This window comes from Sorghum bicolor, chromosome 1 (assembly GCF_000003195.3).
Source record: "Sorghum bicolor cultivar BTx623 chromosome 1, Sorghum_bicolor_NCBIv3, whole genome shotgun sequence".
Taxonomy (NCBI): Eukaryota; Viridiplantae; Streptophyta; class Magnoliopsida; order Poales; family Poaceae; genus Sorghum; species Sorghum bicolor.
The window spans coordinates 12,984,278-13,002,638 of NC_012870.2; the positions used below are offsets into that span (position 1 = coordinate 12,984,278).

At 40.5% G+C, this 18,361-nt stretch overlaps 1 protein-coding gene and 1 non-coding gene across 2 annotated transcripts; one reads left to right on the forward strand and one right to left on the reverse strand.

Annotated features, from left to right (window-relative positions):
• On the reverse strand, nucleotides 8,996-9,066 carry TRNAC-GCA. The gene has a single exon. It is a non-coding gene; the product is annotated as a tRNA-Cys (tRNA).
• LOC8062462 (F-box/LRR-repeat protein At3g48880) lies at nucleotides 12,545-13,798 on the forward strand. Its single transcript, XM_002464148.2, has 2 exons — nucleotides 12,545-13,056; nucleotides 13,124-13,798. The coding sequence occupies exons 1-2, from the start codon at nucleotides 12,668-12,670 to the stop codon at nucleotides 13,641-13,643; spliced, it is 909 nt and encodes a 302-aa protein (XP_002464193.1). The 5' UTR covers nucleotides 12,545-12,667; the 3' UTR covers nucleotides 13,644-13,798.

Here is an 18,361-nt window from a genome sequence, read left to right on the forward strand (position 1 = left end):
CTCTATTTATGTGCCGCAAGATTCGATGTGACGGAAAGTTTTGAAATTTTTTTGGTTTTTAAGGTGAACTAAACTAGGCCTAAGCTGTATGTCCCCGTTTTTCTAGTATGATATTGAGGCCCTGGAGATAAAATTTTTTTGGGTGTCATATCAGATGTGTCGGAAGATTGTCGGGAGGGGTTTTTAGAAACTAATAAAAAAACAAATTACATAGCTCGTTTGGAAACTGCAAGACAAATCTATTAAACATAATTAATCTATCATTAGCACATATGGGTTACTGTAGCACTTAAGGCTAATCATGGACTAACTAGGTTTAAAATATTCGTCTCGCGATTTTCAACCAAACTGTGTAATTAGTTTATTTTTTATCTACATTTAATGTTCTATACATGTGTCCAAAGATTCGATGGGATGGATGAAAATTTTTTAGATGCAGAACTAAACAGGGCCTAAACATCTCAGCCCGTCCTGAGCTCAATGGGACTAGTAATCTAGTCACGTTTCGGAAATTCATATCCCTCCATTGATAAATATACAAGTGTGTATCGTGTTTAGAAAGGCCAAACTTTGTATACTTTGATTTTGATCTAACAATTGTTAGTAAACTGGAATACTTGTATATATAAGGGGGTATTTGGTTGGAGGTACTAAAGTTTAACTGTAGCATATTTGTAACTATAGCAATTAGTATCTATAAGACTAATTAAGTTTAAAAAATTCATCTCGCAAATTATTCTCTAGCTGTGTTTTTAGTTTATAAATAATTTATATTTAATAATTTATATATGTCTCTAAACATTTAATGTGACAGAGACTAAAGTTTATTGTTGGAACCAAACAGGGTCTTAAGGCAGTAGTATTTCGAGTTTTCACACTGGACTGGCAATATGCGCAGGTACTTATCATAAACGATACTAGCTGTATATTATGTGATATAAGAATTAGTTTTTATATTCTAGACCACTTACCTGACCTGTATTTTTGTACGGAGGGATGAATGGTACGCATGTGTATATACAACTTACGACTCCTTCCGTCGTTTTCAGAGTTTTTTCTTTTTTTTGAAGAAACGTTTCCAGAGATTTTGTCAGGGACTCTGTAGCTTATGATGGCGATTTTTGGCGAATGGGGAAGTTTTGCACGTATCGTCAAATTTTGGTACGAAAAGTGGGGGCCGGCCGGCTGCAAAAAAAGAAAATGGATCGCCAACCCTGCAAGGAACCATGGAATTTGTCACTTTATTAAACCTCATAATGCAAGAATAGGTACTCTAGTCTAGATTCTAGAAGAAAATAACGTTGCATTGCATTGTTCATCGCACTCGTAACAAACAAGACACCAAAGCTTCTAGAAGACGTGCGCGACCTGAAGACCACATCGATATCTGGCCCTGTCGTCCTTGTTGCCCATACAGACAGACAGGTCCCCAAAGGTGTTTCTTAGGCCTTGTTTAGTTCCGAAAAGATTTCGGATTTCGGTACTGTAGCACTTTCGTTTGTTTGTGACAAATATTATCTAGTTATGGACTAACTAGGATCAAAAGATTCGTCTCGCGATTTCCAGCTAAACTGTGTAATTAGTTTTTGCTTTCGTCTATATTTAATGCTTCATGCATGTGCCGCAAAATTCGATGTGACGGGGAATCTTGAAAACTTTTTGCTTTTTGGGGTGAACTAAACAAGGCCTTAACTATGATTAGAGAAAACGACAGATCCGGCTTTATATGTTTACGCTCATATTATACAACCAAAACATCAGTATTAATTACTAACATTATTATCACATACGCATTACCGGAGAATTGGGCAACAATTAATTTATTTGCTTGGCAAATGCGTATGGGTTGCTGCCGTTGGGCGAATTTGACAAATTGGTTCTTACGTGTTCACGGGAGAGATTATCATGGCGAGATGATGTTGATATTCTTTCAAAAAGGAAAAGAAGAAGATGATGTTGATCTCCCTTCTTTGATCTGGTAGGAACAAATATGCAAGGTAGGGACATACATGATACATCCATCATGTATATACTTCTTATACGTCCTCTTTTTTCTAGTCTAGCAAAACTGGGAAACACCAACCCTAGCTACCCATACCTTGTAAAAGTGTGGTGCGTGTTTCTTATTGTAGAGATTATTAGGTCTCGTGTGCATTAATGTCTACTTGTGGTCAAGAAACATATATTGACCTGAGCTAGCTTCTAGGTAGCTAGCACACAAAATAAGTGCCATTTTGGACACTAAGGTCTTGTTTAGTTCGCAAAAATTTTTGGTTCGGATACTGTAGCACTTTCGTTTTTATTTGACAAACATTATCCAATTATGTAGTAACTAGACTCAAAAGATTCGTCTCGCGGTTTACAGACAAATTGTGTAATTAATTTTTTTATTTTCATCTATATTTAATGCTCCGTGCATGTATCGCAAGATTTGATGTGACGGGGAATCTTGAAAAATTTTAGGGTTTTGGGTGAACTGAACAAGGCCTAAGAATATAAACTTGAAACAAAGAAAATTAAAGTAACAACAATTCTATCAACCCATGCTCAAAGGTGAGCTAGTAGTTTTAAGAGAACCAAGTTTTAATAATTTGAAGATAAATTTGGAACCCAGGACTAATCAAATAAATCACTTCTCTTTGTCCTCTCTAATTTCTTAATTAATATTACAATGGAATATTGTTTCTGTACACTTTATTATCTTTGTCTGATTGAATAAGAGGTAGTTACAAGTTACTATATGTATTTTTCATCGCACCTCAATGTGTGGCTTGTCCAGGTTTATGTCATCCACGATGATTATGGGGTTGTGTGTATACCCACTGATGATGATTGGTCTATGTGCTGGATTGGGAGCTCCATGGTACCTGTGAGTTCATATCATCAACATAATATGTGTTTAATTGAAACTTAATGATATATGACTACTACTACTATTACTACTACCTGCATATATCTATACATGGTGTGAATTATGACTACACCATGCATGTATATATATCTAGACATGATGTCTGTTTAATTGAAACTTAGTCATATATGATTAATACTTCTTGTGTATATCTATATGTGGTGAATAGTGACACGCATCATGCACATATATCTTGGGTGATTTTTCCATATTAACAATGACAAGAGTGGATAATTTATACTTGTAAATTTCCAAGTATATTGGGATGGTTTTTAATAATGACAGAAGGAGGTAACCTACATTATGAGTTTATTTTTTAAAAAAGGAATATAGAATACTTTTAATAATGGCATAAGTAGGTTACTCTAGACATTTTTAATAATGATGGAGTTGACCAATTTCTTATATGCAAATTAAGGGTTACCTTAGATTATTTTTTGATAATTAATAGCATAGGTGGATAATTTAGATAAAATTTAGAGTTTATTTCATGTTTTTTCATAATAGAAAAGGTGATAGTTTAACTATATATACTTAGCATATTATTTTAGAAGATTTATTAATGGTCAATGCACATAAATTTTTCTAGAATAAATATATTCAATGGCTAGATCCTAGAGTATAGATCGATGGTGGGGTGTAGTTTTAAAAATGTTTTATAGAAAAAGTTTAATAGACTTGACTAGAAGCAAGTTTTCTGTAGCTTTCTCATGAGTGTTGAAACAAACACTACAACCTTAGAACAATTTGAGATGAGAACAGTTGTATGCACCTCTCAAAGTACATTGTAGATGTTTGATTGACACATGTTTGTGGAGGGAAGAAGGAGAAGGGGTGGGTAGCAAGGGATAAGAGTAGGATGGCAATGGGTACCTATGATCCAAAACCCGAAGGATTTTAATCTGTTAGGGCATGGGTGTAAACTAATTACTTACACATGGGTCAAAATCCATACCTACTCATATGTGCCTCGTAAACCCATGGTTACGTATGGACCCGATATGCAACTACAAATCAAAATCATCCCCAAAACTAATGTACTCCAAAACATGGTTTAATGCATGTGTGGCTACATTTCTTACATATTTTTTGTTCTACTATTTGTTAATATAGTCATATATAGTTTAATGCATGTGTTCTATTTCTTCTCGGATATGAGCAACTCATGGGTATCCACTACCCACATGAGCATAGTTATGGGAACAAAATTGTAGCCGCATATGGGTACTGGTTTTTCGTAGATAAAAAAACTTGACCCGCGGGGTAAGACAATCTCTTAAGAAAAAGACCTTCTCACGCTGGTGGAGAAACACATACAAAGAAATTTATTAGGTATGTGTATGGGTGGGGTGATACTCATTGGGTACAAACCCATTATCACTTGTTCAATTGTTTATCCCAAATACCTTATTTTTTATACAAATTTTAAATGATGGTATCCAATAAATTTAATTTGGGGGACAGAGGAAGTATATTTTTTCAGAGTTCTGAGTGCTTAAACAAAAACCAAAACAAAACTTAGTTCAATTTTATCAATTTTTCTTATATTCCCTCAGTCCTGTATATAGTCTTTTTTAATTTTTAGGATAAATTAAGAGAGAACATAAAAGACACATGTGCGCTCACTTTGTTTTCAAATAAGACGCTATAATCAACAAGATTAGTGGTGATTGCTTGATAAATGAAAATAATGCAAAACTGGTTTCTGGCTACTGGAATGTCTTATATTCGAGGACAAATTTTTGAATGCTAAAATATGCTATATTTACATGACTGAGGGAGTATATTATATAAATTACCTTTCAATTGCTGGTCATTGATTTTGACGTCTGGGACCTAGGATAGTTGTTGCAGAATCAGAGTCGACCAGACAAGAAACGGCAACTAGTTAATAAATGTAGAGTAGCCGCTACAGAAGGAGGAAAGTTTTCTGTGCCTAACCAAACGGAGAAAGTTCTATGTTCTATGCGCAGTTGAGCATCAATCAATCAGAAAAGTCTTTTTATTATTTCAAGTTACATGTCCTGTGAAATTTATTTTTTCATATCAGCAGGGAGTGTGCACGGCATTTTATAGCTGGGGAACTACGCTCCCTCCGCTTCAAAAAGAAACTTGTAGGTTAAACTTTATAAAGTATGATTAGGTTTATAAAAAAATATTATCAGTGATAATTTATTTCTTCAAATAAGTTAATTATGATAATATTTTTCATGGTTAGACTAATGATATTATTGTCTATCATAAATCTTAATAATTTACTATATATTTAGTTAAAATTGAACATATTTGAGAAATATACGAGAACTATATTCTTTATGGGATGAGGGAGCATATACTGTCGCAGCTATGCTTGTTGTCCATCAGTAAAATATATAAAAATTAAATACACCGTACACAACCATTTGGTTGTAGCAGCATTATATATAGACCATATATACAATGTTCTCCCTTTTGTAGCTTAAAAAAAGGGTTCCTCTCCCTTTGGCATTTTTGTTCCACGAGTTCACACATATAGTACTGTATTTGAAATGGAACATATAGTTAATTAACACGGGAAACGGTCATCTATACTATACTCCTAAAGCTGGAGAAGCAAAGCCCTCTCACATATCACTGTTGATGAACAGTGCCTCCTCACACAACACTGTTGCAAGCACAGTAACCGATCTACCACCATACGATCTCTGACCAACCCACAACAGCCATCCACCTCTCCCACCTTCCAGACCCTCCGCATCCCCTCCTGACTACCGTGCACTCATCCCCGCGGCCAGTTGCGATGACACCCCCGTTGGAGTGATCCCCGCCTACGCCTCCGCAGGCCGCGTCGCGGGCTTTGTCCTCGCGCACTCCTGTGATCACAACTTCACAGGGGTTATATACTCAGTAATTGCTATATTAAGTTTGCTAACAAGTAACAACAATGCTAATATTCAGTGCAGATTTCCTCAGTTATGTTTACAATCCATTTTACTCCTCCTGTCTGATAAAATATATAGTACGTACCGTTTTATCTACTACTCTGAGCTACGAACTCTGCAATACATGTATTTTTCTGCAATTTCTAGATATTTCTTCTCAATGGTTCACAACACAGGCATTGCTGGGTTGTCGGCCTCAAAAAATACTGAAAGCTTAAAAAATTCTGTAAGTTTGTTCTCTATTTCTCTAACAATTTACTACGTACAACAATATGTAGCCACAGAGGATTCAAACATTCAATAAATAGCTCTTACTTGCGGCCAAATTTGGCATTACCATTTTCAGAATGCAGGCGTCATCTGTTAAGATTCTCCATTGAATATTTCTCTGTCTTTGTTTGCAGCCCATTGACTGCAAATCATACATTGGTTCTTCCTTAAGAACGCAAGTTCCTTTGGACTTTCAAAATTTGTCTGCTGAGAGAATCTTTTATGTTGAAGTACCTCTATTTTATGGACTATGATGAACTCCATATCTTCGACTATGTAGTATACAATTACTACTGTATTTATAAATTTAAAGGGTACTCATACGAAGATTTCTTAACATGAATGGTACATGTGAATTGTGATTCACCTAAGAAGCACGATTTTCTGTCTGCTTGCCCAGTTCTAAATCCTGGATGTTTTCTTCTCCCTATAATTAATTGTCTTTCATAATCATACTCAGTCTAAACCACATTGCCATGACAAACCTCACTCACAATAAGAACCCATCTATAACTAATTTTACTAATCGAATGATACTCTTCTCCTTCCATGTACAATCATACGACATGCTATATTTTTGGCTTCGTGCCGTGCGAAGCACGGGGGTACCTGCTAGTTTCTCTTGCTTGTACTACTACTTCAGGGACCCACCGGGCGGACCGGACTTCGGTACGTGTACCGACCAATATTGGACCATTGCGACGTGCTTTCCGCCTTTGAAGACCGTAACCTTTGTTCTTTTTCACCCGTGGTCAGTCAATGAGAGAATTCAGCGATGCATGATCGATGTGCTAGCGTTGAACACCTGCTGGCCTACCAGACCGGCTTGTAGTATACGGGTATGGCCGCTGCACCTACTACCAGGCTACCACTTTTCATATTCAAAATTTTTTTACTCATCACATTAAATCTTTCGAGATATATATATATATATATATATATATATATATATATATATATATATATATATATATATATATAACATTAAATAGAGACAAAACAAAACTAATTACATAATTTGCCTGCAAATCGTAACACAGATTTTTAAGTCTAATTAATCTATGATTAAATACTAATTATCAAATAAAACGAAAATACTACAATAACTAAATGCAAAAACTTTTTGGAACTAAACAAGGCATTAACACCAGGCGAGGCTACGAGCAAAAATTACGGGCTATTTAGTTGGTGGAGGCTACGAACAAAAATTACGGGCTATTTAGTTGGTGGAAATTTTTAGTTTTGGCTATTGTATCGTTTGTATTTGACAATTGTTGTTCAATCATGGATTAACTAGGATCAAAAAATTCGTCTCATAAATTATAGACGAACTATGCAATTAGTTATTTTTATATCTATATTTAGTGCTCTATGTATATACCGCAAGATTCGATCTGATGAAAAATCTTGAAAATTTTTTGGATTTTAAGTGTAACTAAACAAGGCCTTAGACTCGAAGAATAAAGACGACAGCCATGGGGTGTGCTTCGTCGAAACATGTAATGCTCCCTCCGTCTTAAATTATAAGTCATTTTAAGAATGTTAGAGATTTGAAGCATTTCAAGTTTGATTAAATTTATATAATAAAATAATTATATTTATGATGTTAACTAAGTATCATTAGGTTCTTCATCATTATACATAGTATACCTATTTGATGTCAAAAAATTTTATAATTCTTTTTATAATTTTGGTCAAACTTGAGATGCTTTGATTCTTTAAGATTTTTAAAATGACTTATAATTTAGAATGAATGGAGTACTATCCTAGGACTAGGACTAGAAAAGATCGATGGGGTTCGCTCAACAATATGAGAGGGAAGCAAAAGAAAGGGAAAGGAAGGCAAATAAACACAGAATAATCTTAAACTCTTATAAAGCAAAACACCACTAAATATTTTTCTCGACATATAAGTTATCACACATAATTAAAACTCACGAATTTAGGCAGGTATAATATTCACATCAGCAAGTCATCTATTTTTCTGAACATATAAGCTATGTAACTAGACAATACATATTTTAACATATTTATATTCGTTTTTGAGAACTATGGCAACACGCAGGAATCCTCCTATTACGGCCGGCCGTTTGTACACTGCTATCAGGGAATTAATGTTTTGTTTCCAGGCTGAAGAATAAGTCTGGTTTAATTTCCAAGCTAATTAATGATCCACCCTAATAACCAAAACTAAGATACCCTCATTGATCTGCACTGCCGGCGGTACGTTCGTTGTCAGAATGTAATGATACTAGCTGCTAGCTCATTCTCCTTTGAAGCATGTTGCTATTTCTTGTTTGGAGCCGTATCCAGTATCCTCATCATTATAATTCCTTGTCTCCTTGGGTCTGGACTGCGACAGAATTTAATGTAAGGATGTGGTCACAGTTTGGTTTGGAACCAATTTTCTTTGTGGTCCGTGGAACTTTGCTAATAAGCAATGACGAAATAATAATGAAGTACCACAAAACTGTCTCTCATACACTAACCTATCTATAAAAGCTAGAGTTTATATGTGATGTGTTTTTTTTCAAGGGGGTCTTTAGTTTCCTTTTTCATCCAAAAAAAAGTAGGTTTTGGTCACCATTAGCAAAAAGATGGCTATTCTCTATTTTTGATTTTGACCTATAAAGATCAAAAAAGCCCAAAAGTGCTTGGGAGGCTGTGCCCACCCCCACCAGCAAAAAAAAAACTGACATTTTAGATGGAACTAAACACCTTCATAAAAAATTAGTATTTTGTATTTCATCATTCCAAAAGTACTTGACACTTTGTACTTTGTAGATTTTCAAAATCCAGTATCGCCAAACCTAGTTACTCTCGTGCCCTAACTTAGGAGGGTATGAATTTGTCGAGTTTGATTAGTACCATAATCCTAAGTATTTTATTAATCGGGCGGCACCTAGATTTGAACTAGGGGTAAAGGATTTGCAGTCCCCTGCCTTACCACTTGGCCATGCCGCCAAAAAATCCGATCTAAAATCGTGAAAAGAGCAAGTATTCATCCACTTTTTTTTACTAATTACTTAAATTACTAAAACCTTTTTTCTTGTATCTTGAATCTAATTCTACTTACTTTCTTTTTTTCAAATATTTTTCAAAAAATCATCCCATGTAGAAACTAAACATATCAAGTTTTTTCCCCTTGTGTGTTGTCCCCTGCTGTTGTGTTTTTTTGGTTTTCGGTACTGTAGCACTTTCGTTTTTATTTGACAATTATTGTCCAATCATGGACTAACTAGACTCAAAAGATTCATCTGGCGATTTACAAATAAACTGTGCAATTATTTTTTATTTTTATCTAAATGCTTCATGTATGTGTCGTAAGATTTGATGTGACGAAAAATCTTGAAAAGTTTTTGGTTTTTGGATGAAGTAAACAAGGAGTAACGACGAAGAGCATGCATTTCCCTGGATCCACGCACATTCCTGGGGTAGTTGCGATGGTCGATCGACATGCATGTGTCCCACTCGAGACGTACGTATCCAGGAATGGAAGCTACGTACTACAGCCAGGATGGAGCAGCACCAACCGAATCCGGATCGGAATCCATCTGCGTTCATATTTCTCCCTGCGCCTTGTCCAGATCACCGGATGGCCTACGCATTGCGTGCCGGCCCATGTAATGTAATGTAACACACGAGGGGACCGAGGTCGGCATGCAATCCACCAATCCAATCTGCCCCCACGCACTTTTAATCTGTCGCTAATGATTCTCGTTAGTGCGTCCTGCTACATATGTTTCATGCGTGCCCACTTCCTACGATGTGACTTAGCAGTACTGATGTGTTTATTAGATCACTTTCCACTATGACAAAATAAGGCCAGTCTCAATGACCCATTTCAATGCACTGTTTCCAAAACAAATCTGCTGACAGAGCATCAATGAAACAAACAATGAAACAACCTCCACAATGTATGAGTTTCACCTTGATGTTTCCTAGGCTGGGTAAAGCATTTAATTACTGCAAAATGATTGGATCACATGCAAGATGGTGAAACGATTTAGTCCTCAGTGGGGATTTCATCCTGTTTCACCGCGTGGGAAACAACGCCAGTGGAGTTTCACCATGGTGAAACTACTTCCTTCTCTCTCCTCTTCGTTTCATGCAAAAAGTGCAGTTTTGCTGACATGGCGCTCTAATAAATGTGCATGACATCTTGGTGAAACCCCCACTGAGACTGGCCTAACAACAGGTAACATGAACGTATATTTAACACAGTCTGCCAAATCTATTAGTTATTTAACAGTTATTTTTTTAAAAAAAATCAACAAATAGTATTTTCAATGACATAAACGAATATGGAAATTTTAGTTTTACACACAAAAAAGCTAGCTAGTAAATTTTAGTTCAGCCCCAACTAACAAACTAGTGATCCATTAAATAGTTAGGTATAAACTCATCTAATTAATAGGAGTAACAGGTAGTAGTATTCATGAACTTTTTACTTATTGGGTGCCCCAAACAACAAAAAAATAAACCTTCGTTAACCAGATATTAGGTGACTGATTTTCATTTTGAAGGAACACCACCGAGTAGTCCTAATAAACAATCAATCAAGGAGGCCTTTAGTGTCGGTGTCTGGAATCGGGGTCCAGGCACTAACAAGTGATGAGTTTTGTGTGCCCCTGTAAATCCGAATGGTAATGCAAGAAGACACAGAGAATTTATACTGGTTCGGACCTCGAATGCCCTACGTCCAGTGAGATAGTCGGGGTTTGTATTGTCTTGCATCCGAGAATGCTTATAGTAAGAGTGTACAAGCTGGTTGCGAGAGAAGGCTAAGTTCCAGGTCTCAGCTTTGGGAAGTGAGTGGGAGGGGGCTCAGTATCCTGAGTCCTGTCTCTATGCATGTGTTGAACTACACTTGTGTCTTGAGTGCGATGAGTGTCGTGATGTCTGAAGGGTACCCTGCCTCCCCTTTTATAGTCGCAAGAAGTGGCAGCACTTTTACATGTGTAAGCCTGTAAATTACTTCTGGTAGAAGGTGGAGTGACAGTGACGACCCTATGGAGATCAGCTTCCTCGTCCTTGGAGCCATGGTTGACGGCGTGGTCATTCCTGTGGGGCGCCGTCGAGCCCTGTTTGAATCGTGGAAGTCGGGTTTAGAGCACTGCAGCTTGTCCTGTAATAATAAAACAGTAAGAGCCAGAGTATGATCACAGTGGTAAGGTGCCACAGTGACAAGAGTTGTTGGAATAGTGGTCGACGCGCCCTGCTGCACCATGGGGGGCATGACACACGTCGCATCGGGGGTACGACCACCGTCTACTGGAAACCTGGTTCCAAGGCCGGGGCTCGGGCGAGGCATTCATTACGCTCGAGGCTGGAGCTTGGTCGGGACGCAGATTGCGCTCGAGACCCAGAGCTCGGGCCAGACGGAGTATGCGCACGAGACCGGAGGGGTCAAGCGAGACGTAGTCTGCGTCCGAGACCAAAGGAGTCGGACGAAACGGAGCCCGCGTCCGAGGACAAAGAGATCGGGCGTTCCTCTTACTCTTTTTTACCGCTTTTTAGCCCCTTAATTTGGGTATTCTATTTTTACCCAACACTTAGCTAGTGCCGCACTGCCACTGTCATGCATTAGTTGCTATGTATATAGAGGGGTACGTGCATGCTGAATTGTTTAAGCCACAATGGACAGCACCAGACACGTTGAACACACACATCAGGGACACCGGACACTTTATTTCTTTGCATTTCCTTTTTTTTTATCCCGTGGCCTGCCCCGGACAGATATATCATATATCGGAGATTTCCATTTTCAAATAAAAAGCGAATGCCGTCCGTATCCCAGTTTGTGACCGGCCTGTGCCATGGACGACGACGATATGCATTGGCAGCGAGACTTTTCTTCAAGTGCACAGCACACAGCTAGCGCGTGTGTCGCTGCAACGCCTACGACCCATTCAGCAGCCATTCTGGTACAGGACAGTTGACATATATAGAACCTTCTTCTCTTCGTTAGTCACAAAAAAAAAACTTCTTTTCTTCGTTTCAACTTGACCTCGTAGAAATACGTATATCATTCTCGCTTTCTAAAAAATAACCACATGTATGGTATTCTAAAAACAACACTTAAAACCCAATCTTTTTTTAAAAAAATTCATCACATCAAATCTTGCGACACATGTATGAAATATTAAATAAATATTAAATAAAAATAACTAATTGTACAGTTTACAGGTAATTTCTGAGACAATTTTTTGAGTTTAGTTAGTCTATAATTAAGTAATAATTACTAAATACAAACAAAAATTCTAACGTGTCCAAATTTAAAAAGTTTTTTTATCTAAATAAGCCTAAGTGAAATGAACAAAAATGAAAAGAAAAAGGAAATAAAAATAAAAAAGAATGGCTCGCGAGGCACGGCACGTGGGCTGGCCCCAAAAGCCACGACCACGGCAGCTTTATAAAGGCGGCGGCTGCCCTCGCAGAGTCTAATCGCCGATCGCCTCCACCGCTGCGCTGCCCCGTCCATCTCTGCTCTGCTCTGCTCCCTCCCAACTAGTCGGGAGCCTCCTCGACCTCGACCGCTCGCTCAAGCCAAGAACCACAGGCCATGGAGACGGCGGCGGCGGCGTCCACCAAGGGCCCCAGCGCGGCGCCGTCGTGGGCGGACATGGAGACGGACTGCCTGGTGCACGTGTTCGCGCGCCTCGACCTCGAGGACCTGGCGGCGTCCGCCCCGCTCGTGTGCCGGGGCTGGCGCCGCGCCGCCGCCGACCCGTCCCTGTGGCGCGCGCTCGACCTGCGCCGTGACCACCTCGCGCGCTTCATGCCCTGGGCGCCCCTCGCCGCCGCCTTCGCCCGCCGCTACGCCGTCCACCGCTTCTCCCTCGCCGGCTTCCTCAGGCTCTGCGTCTCCCGCGCGCGCGGCTCCGCCCACGACGTCGCGCTCCCGCCGCTCCTCGCCGACCCCGCCCACGAGATCGACCACATTTCCCTCCAGTAAGTGCGCCTCGTCACCTCACACACACACACGAACGCACGTCTCACATGCTTCCACCACCTGCAGGTGCCCCCGGCTGCAGCGCCTGGCGCTCCCGCAGCTGACGGCGGCCGACGAGGCGCGCCTGCCGGACCTGATCCCACGTTGGCCGCTGCTGGAGCACCTGGAGCTGGACACCAAGCCGTCCTCCTCCTCCCCCTCCTCGTTCCCGGCGCTCGTCGCGCAGCTCGCGCTGCACTGCCCGGCGTTCGCCAGCCTCAAGACCTCGGGGGCCGTGAAGCCGGAGGACGCGGCGGCGGTGGCGCGCTCGCTGCCCGGGCTCCGCTCCCTCTGCCTGGACCGCTCCTACCTGCCCAGGGAGCAGCTGCTCGCCATCCTCGCCGGCTGCAGGGAGCTGCGGGAGTTCAGCGCGCGGGGCTGCGTCGGCTTCGACGAAAACGACGAGGAGGTGCTCAGGCGCGGGGCCAGGATCCAGCGGTTCGACGTCGGAGGGTCCAAGCTGGTGGACGACGACCTGGAGGAGGAGTTCGCCGCCGGTGGCGGCGGTTTCTGCGACTTGTCGGACGTGGACGTGATCGTGATGTGATCTCTGTCCTGGTACTCACCGTCTGACAGCCCACACATAAACATAATTAGGCCTTGTTTAGTTCACCCTGAAAACCAAAAAGTTTTCAAGATTCCCCGTCACATCGAATCTTGTGGCACATGCATGAAACATTAAATATAGACGAAAACAAAAAATAATTACACAGTTTAGCTAGAAATCACGAGACGAATCTTTTGATCCTATTTAGTCTATGATTAGATAATATTTGTCACAAACAAACAAAAATGCTACAGTTCTGAAAAGTTTTCACTTTTCGGAACTAAACAAGGCCTTAATGTGCACTTTCGCTTAACGCTTAAGTATATTGCTGATTGAGGGCACACGACTTTTGAGGCCTTGTTTACTTCCCAGAAAATTTTGCAAAATTTTTCACATTTTCCGTCACATCGAATTTTTAGACGTATGCATAGAGTATTAAATATAAACGAAAATAAAAACTAATTGCACAGTTTGGTCGAAATTGACGAGACGATTAGACAATATTTGTCAAATACAAACGAAAGTGCTACAGTGTCCATTTCCTAAAATTTTTCGGAACTAAACAAGGCCTGAATTGAGCTCGGTCTTTGTTTTGGGACGCATTTTTGGTGTTGACAGTGGATGCATTTATGGGCGACCTCGCCTGATGTGACTTTTTTCTTTCTTTTCTTTGATAATAATATTAGTATAATATAAGGGCTGATGTGATATTTTTGGTGTGCGTCTTCCTCACCACTTGCACAGTTGCATAAACGGTGTACGCCTAAATTCTGCAATAGCAAACACCCTGATCTATCAACCCGTGCTAAAAGATACTTTATGCGTTCCAAACTATATAACATTTTGATTTTTACTTTCCAGTCACTTAGAATACAATATGTATAGATAAGTAATAAAAATAATATATCTAGAAAATCAAAAATAAAACGTCTAATAGACCGGAGCGAGTAATAATGTTAATCTATTGCCCCTTCTCTAGGTCAACTCTAATTGATTTTCAGAATTTCTCTATCCCAACTTACACTTCTAATAATCATGTGTGCTCCAAGATGAAAAGGAGAAACATACTAAGGCACGATTATCGGTTCTATACATTTGACTCGGCAAATAAAGAGTTTGCGTCAAGGTACGGAATTTCAAATTTGCAAGTGTATGTTTATTAAAAAAAAGAATAATTGGTAATGTTTGCTGACTTTGAATATGATTAGCTTTTCGTTTATTGCGTGCCGGAGTTGGTCTGAAAGCCAAAATACGTGGACGCGGATTTAGTAATGTTCGCACCTTCATCCACCGTTTAACACAAATCCAACGGCTCATGTCCAATCGAGTAAAAATATCAATATTTTACTAAGGCAAGCAGATAAGGTTGTCTCAACACGAGACTCATTTGGGAACCCAAACTATTTAAAATAGGTCTCCAACACAATACCTATAACCTCCAACAGAGTGTACCTATAAAGAAGATCTATTTTGGATATTAGGAGAGGCATCACCCAAATTTGGGTATCCTCTCTCTTCGAGACCCATTTGCAAATAGTGTTGTCTTTTAGGTCTTGTTGTTGGAGAAAACTAAAAATAGATATGAAACCTTTTACCTGCTACCCAAAAGACAAATGAGTCTTGTATTTTGGCTGATTATTGTTGGAGATACTCTAAGCTCTTTGTCTGCACTAGCATCACGCGCCGCCGCACCACACTCCCGTGCGGCCTGCCCACGCCGGCATGGAACGTCGCCATGGAAAGTCACTGAATCTCAGTGCAATGCGTACGTTGTCTAGCGCCGCGCCATCGCAAAGCCTCCCACACCGCGCCGCGAGCAGACCTCCCCCACTATGCCATGCGGCCGTTAGCCTCCAGCGCCACGACGCCGCAGGCATCTCGTATAGTGCCGCGTTGCCGCAGGCCTCCAGCGCACGCTGCCGCCCTGCAGCTCCAACCTGCCATCGGCCTCCAGCGGGACTACGTTGATCCCGCCCTCTGCGGTAACGATGCCGCCACACTTTTTGCATCCTCACCGGTCACCTTCATACTCCGCCATGCCTGTCGGACCTCCATGCTGATCCTGAACTCTTTGCTACGTCCATGAGCTCGCTGCGTGCGCTCGTAGTGCTGGCTGCTAGCTCGCCGCGCCGCTCTCCACGCTGGCCGTGCACGCTTGCTGCGTCACCCTCTGTGATGGCCGCACTCGCTCGCCTCGCTCCAGGCCCGCGCTTCCCTCTGCGCAAACCGCCAGCGCGCCGTATGCCCGTATCGCCCTTAGCACTTGCTTCGCAGCAGGGCTATCGAGCACTACGAGCGCCCCCTGGATTCATCGGACTCGTCGCCACTTATAGCTTTGCCGCGGTGATGGCCGGCAATGCAACGAGTGGGCGCGAGCTGGCGACGTGTGCTTGGCACCCGACGTGAAGTGACTGGGGATTTGCCTCCCTCAATCCCATGCCAAATATCCTCAAGGAGGCAGGAGCAGCCGACCCAGCGCTGCGCCCTGGCGGTTGGCGCCTTGACGGCACCCGAGCTTGGCAGCGGCGTTCACAGTGCCAGTGGGGAGCTGTCGTATGGCGGGAGCTGTGTTCGGCCGGTGGGCTATGGTGGCCAGTGAAAAAAGCTAAGTCCCTGACTCACGGGAACGAAGGAAACACTAACAGCCCTTAGATCTTAACTAAAGGGTGGATATGATAGGAGAAGTTATAGCGTGACTTGTCTAAGCAAAGTCACTGAATCTGCATCCAAAATACGTTGTCAAATTCAGGGGGGAGACACCGGCCCCCGAATCGGAGCTTGCACATCACTATTGACCTCCACTTTCTTTTTTTTTCTAAGACCAAGCAAATCGGTTACTCCATCATTTCATATCTAGGCTGCTGCAACTCCAGAGCAGAGAGTTGACATCGCTGGTACATCATTTCATATTTATACACTTGCGCATGAAGACCCAGTAATAATCAATTTAATTTCGAGACTGTTGGGTTTGGTTAATATATAGTTAGGTCCAACCAATTTATCTATTATTGTTTGTTTTTTTTAACAAACAGCCCCTACAATAAGGCAGCCAACATCTATAGTTATGCATAATCATATCTCATATTTTTTTTTTAAAAAAATATTTCTTATTTTTGTGAATTTACCAAAAAATCATTTCACATGTTCCGTATGATGAGTCATTAACAAAAGTTTTATTTGCCTGAGTAATGCTTGATCCTTTACAATTTATTTTCATCAGAAGAAAACTTAATTAGCATTATTTTTTCTTCCGTTTTCTAGAATGCAAAGCCCACGCCATGTATCTCTTTCAGGGTCTGGTCACTGAAAAGGACCCGAACAGCTCAAAAATCTTAGCCATGACGTCCTCATCACCAGCAAAGTCTATCGGATAAATTTCTCGGGGAACACAGTGATGTAAGCTGTTGAAACCACACGTTTTAACTGGAATGGGTGCATACAGAATGCACCAGACTCCAGTACATACCATCTCTGACATGTGTATAAACAAAATAATTAAACAATTGTGCTTTACTCTGTCTAATACCTTAGCTGATCGTAATACGTTGAAGGCATGATGTTGGATCACGAAGGAGGGACACATGGAATCTATCACAGCATATATGCACGAGAGCTGATGCATACTGTGTGCATCCATTTTTTTTATTTGTCTACTGTAGCACTTTCTTTTGTATTTGACAATTATTATCCAACTTTAGACTAACTAAGCTCAAAAGGTTTGTCTCGTAAATTATAGAAAAACTGTGTAATTAGTTATTTTTATCTATATTTAATGCTCTATGTATGTGTCGCAAGATTTGATATGACGGAAAATCTTAAAAAATTCAGACCTGAGTACATTACATACAACTGTGCTCCTCTCCTATCATGTATTGATGACCGATGAGAAGAGCCTCTCTTCGAAAACATTGCGTGCATACGCATTGTTCTTCAGAGTGATCTTGAAGCTTTTCGGTGCATTCGTCATTAGTGATTGAGAGACGTGCAGCGGCCGGACATAGATAAATACTAGATGATGAATTGAACAACTCTATATCATCCTTTCCAAAAAGAATGACCCCTTTATGGTAAACAAAGTCTGGATGCTATAGCGAGAGAGTCGTTATAGGTTATGTTGTTGTATGTGGTTGCTGTTAGAATGATTTTCAGTGATCGAATCTGGAAAGCTGCCAATTCTCTGAATCCGGTGACTCCCAGAGCTTGCATGTAGAATTCAATGACTGAAGTGAATACTGAAATAGATTATAGAATTCCTCAGTAATCTGCGAGATAAATAATCTTAATTAATCCATTATTAATAACATGTAAATTATTGGACTAATTAGGTTTAAAATTCATCTTATAAATTAGTCACAATCTATGTAATTAATTATTTTTAGTCTATTTTTAATATTTTATGCATGTGTCAAACATCCAATATGATAGAACTAAATTTTAGGGAGAGAAACTAAACAAGGCCTGAAGCTGAGACGACTAGCAGGTAGCGAGCAGCCCAGCATACAGATGTGGACAGATAGATTTGTCCTTTTGACCACACTACTAGCAACAAGATCTTTTACGGTAGACATAGCTGAAAATTGAACCGTCTCTAGGCTCGAAATCAAACCACCTCTAGAAATGCCCCACCACAAATGCTCCCATTTTTAGAGGCGGCTCTCTAGAATCAATTCTAGAGATGACTCTTTTTCCAACCGTCTCTAAAGATAGGAACTCCATAG

Coding starts and splice junctions, on each gene's coding strand:
- LOC8062462 (XM_002464148.2), top strand. CDS start 12,668: ATGGAGACGGCGGCGGCGGCGTCCACCAAGGGCCCCAGCGCGGCGCCG. Junction 13,057..13,123: donor ATCGACCACATTTCCCTCCA/GTAAGTGCGCCT, acceptor CACCACCTGCAG/GTGCCCCCGGCTGCAGCGCC.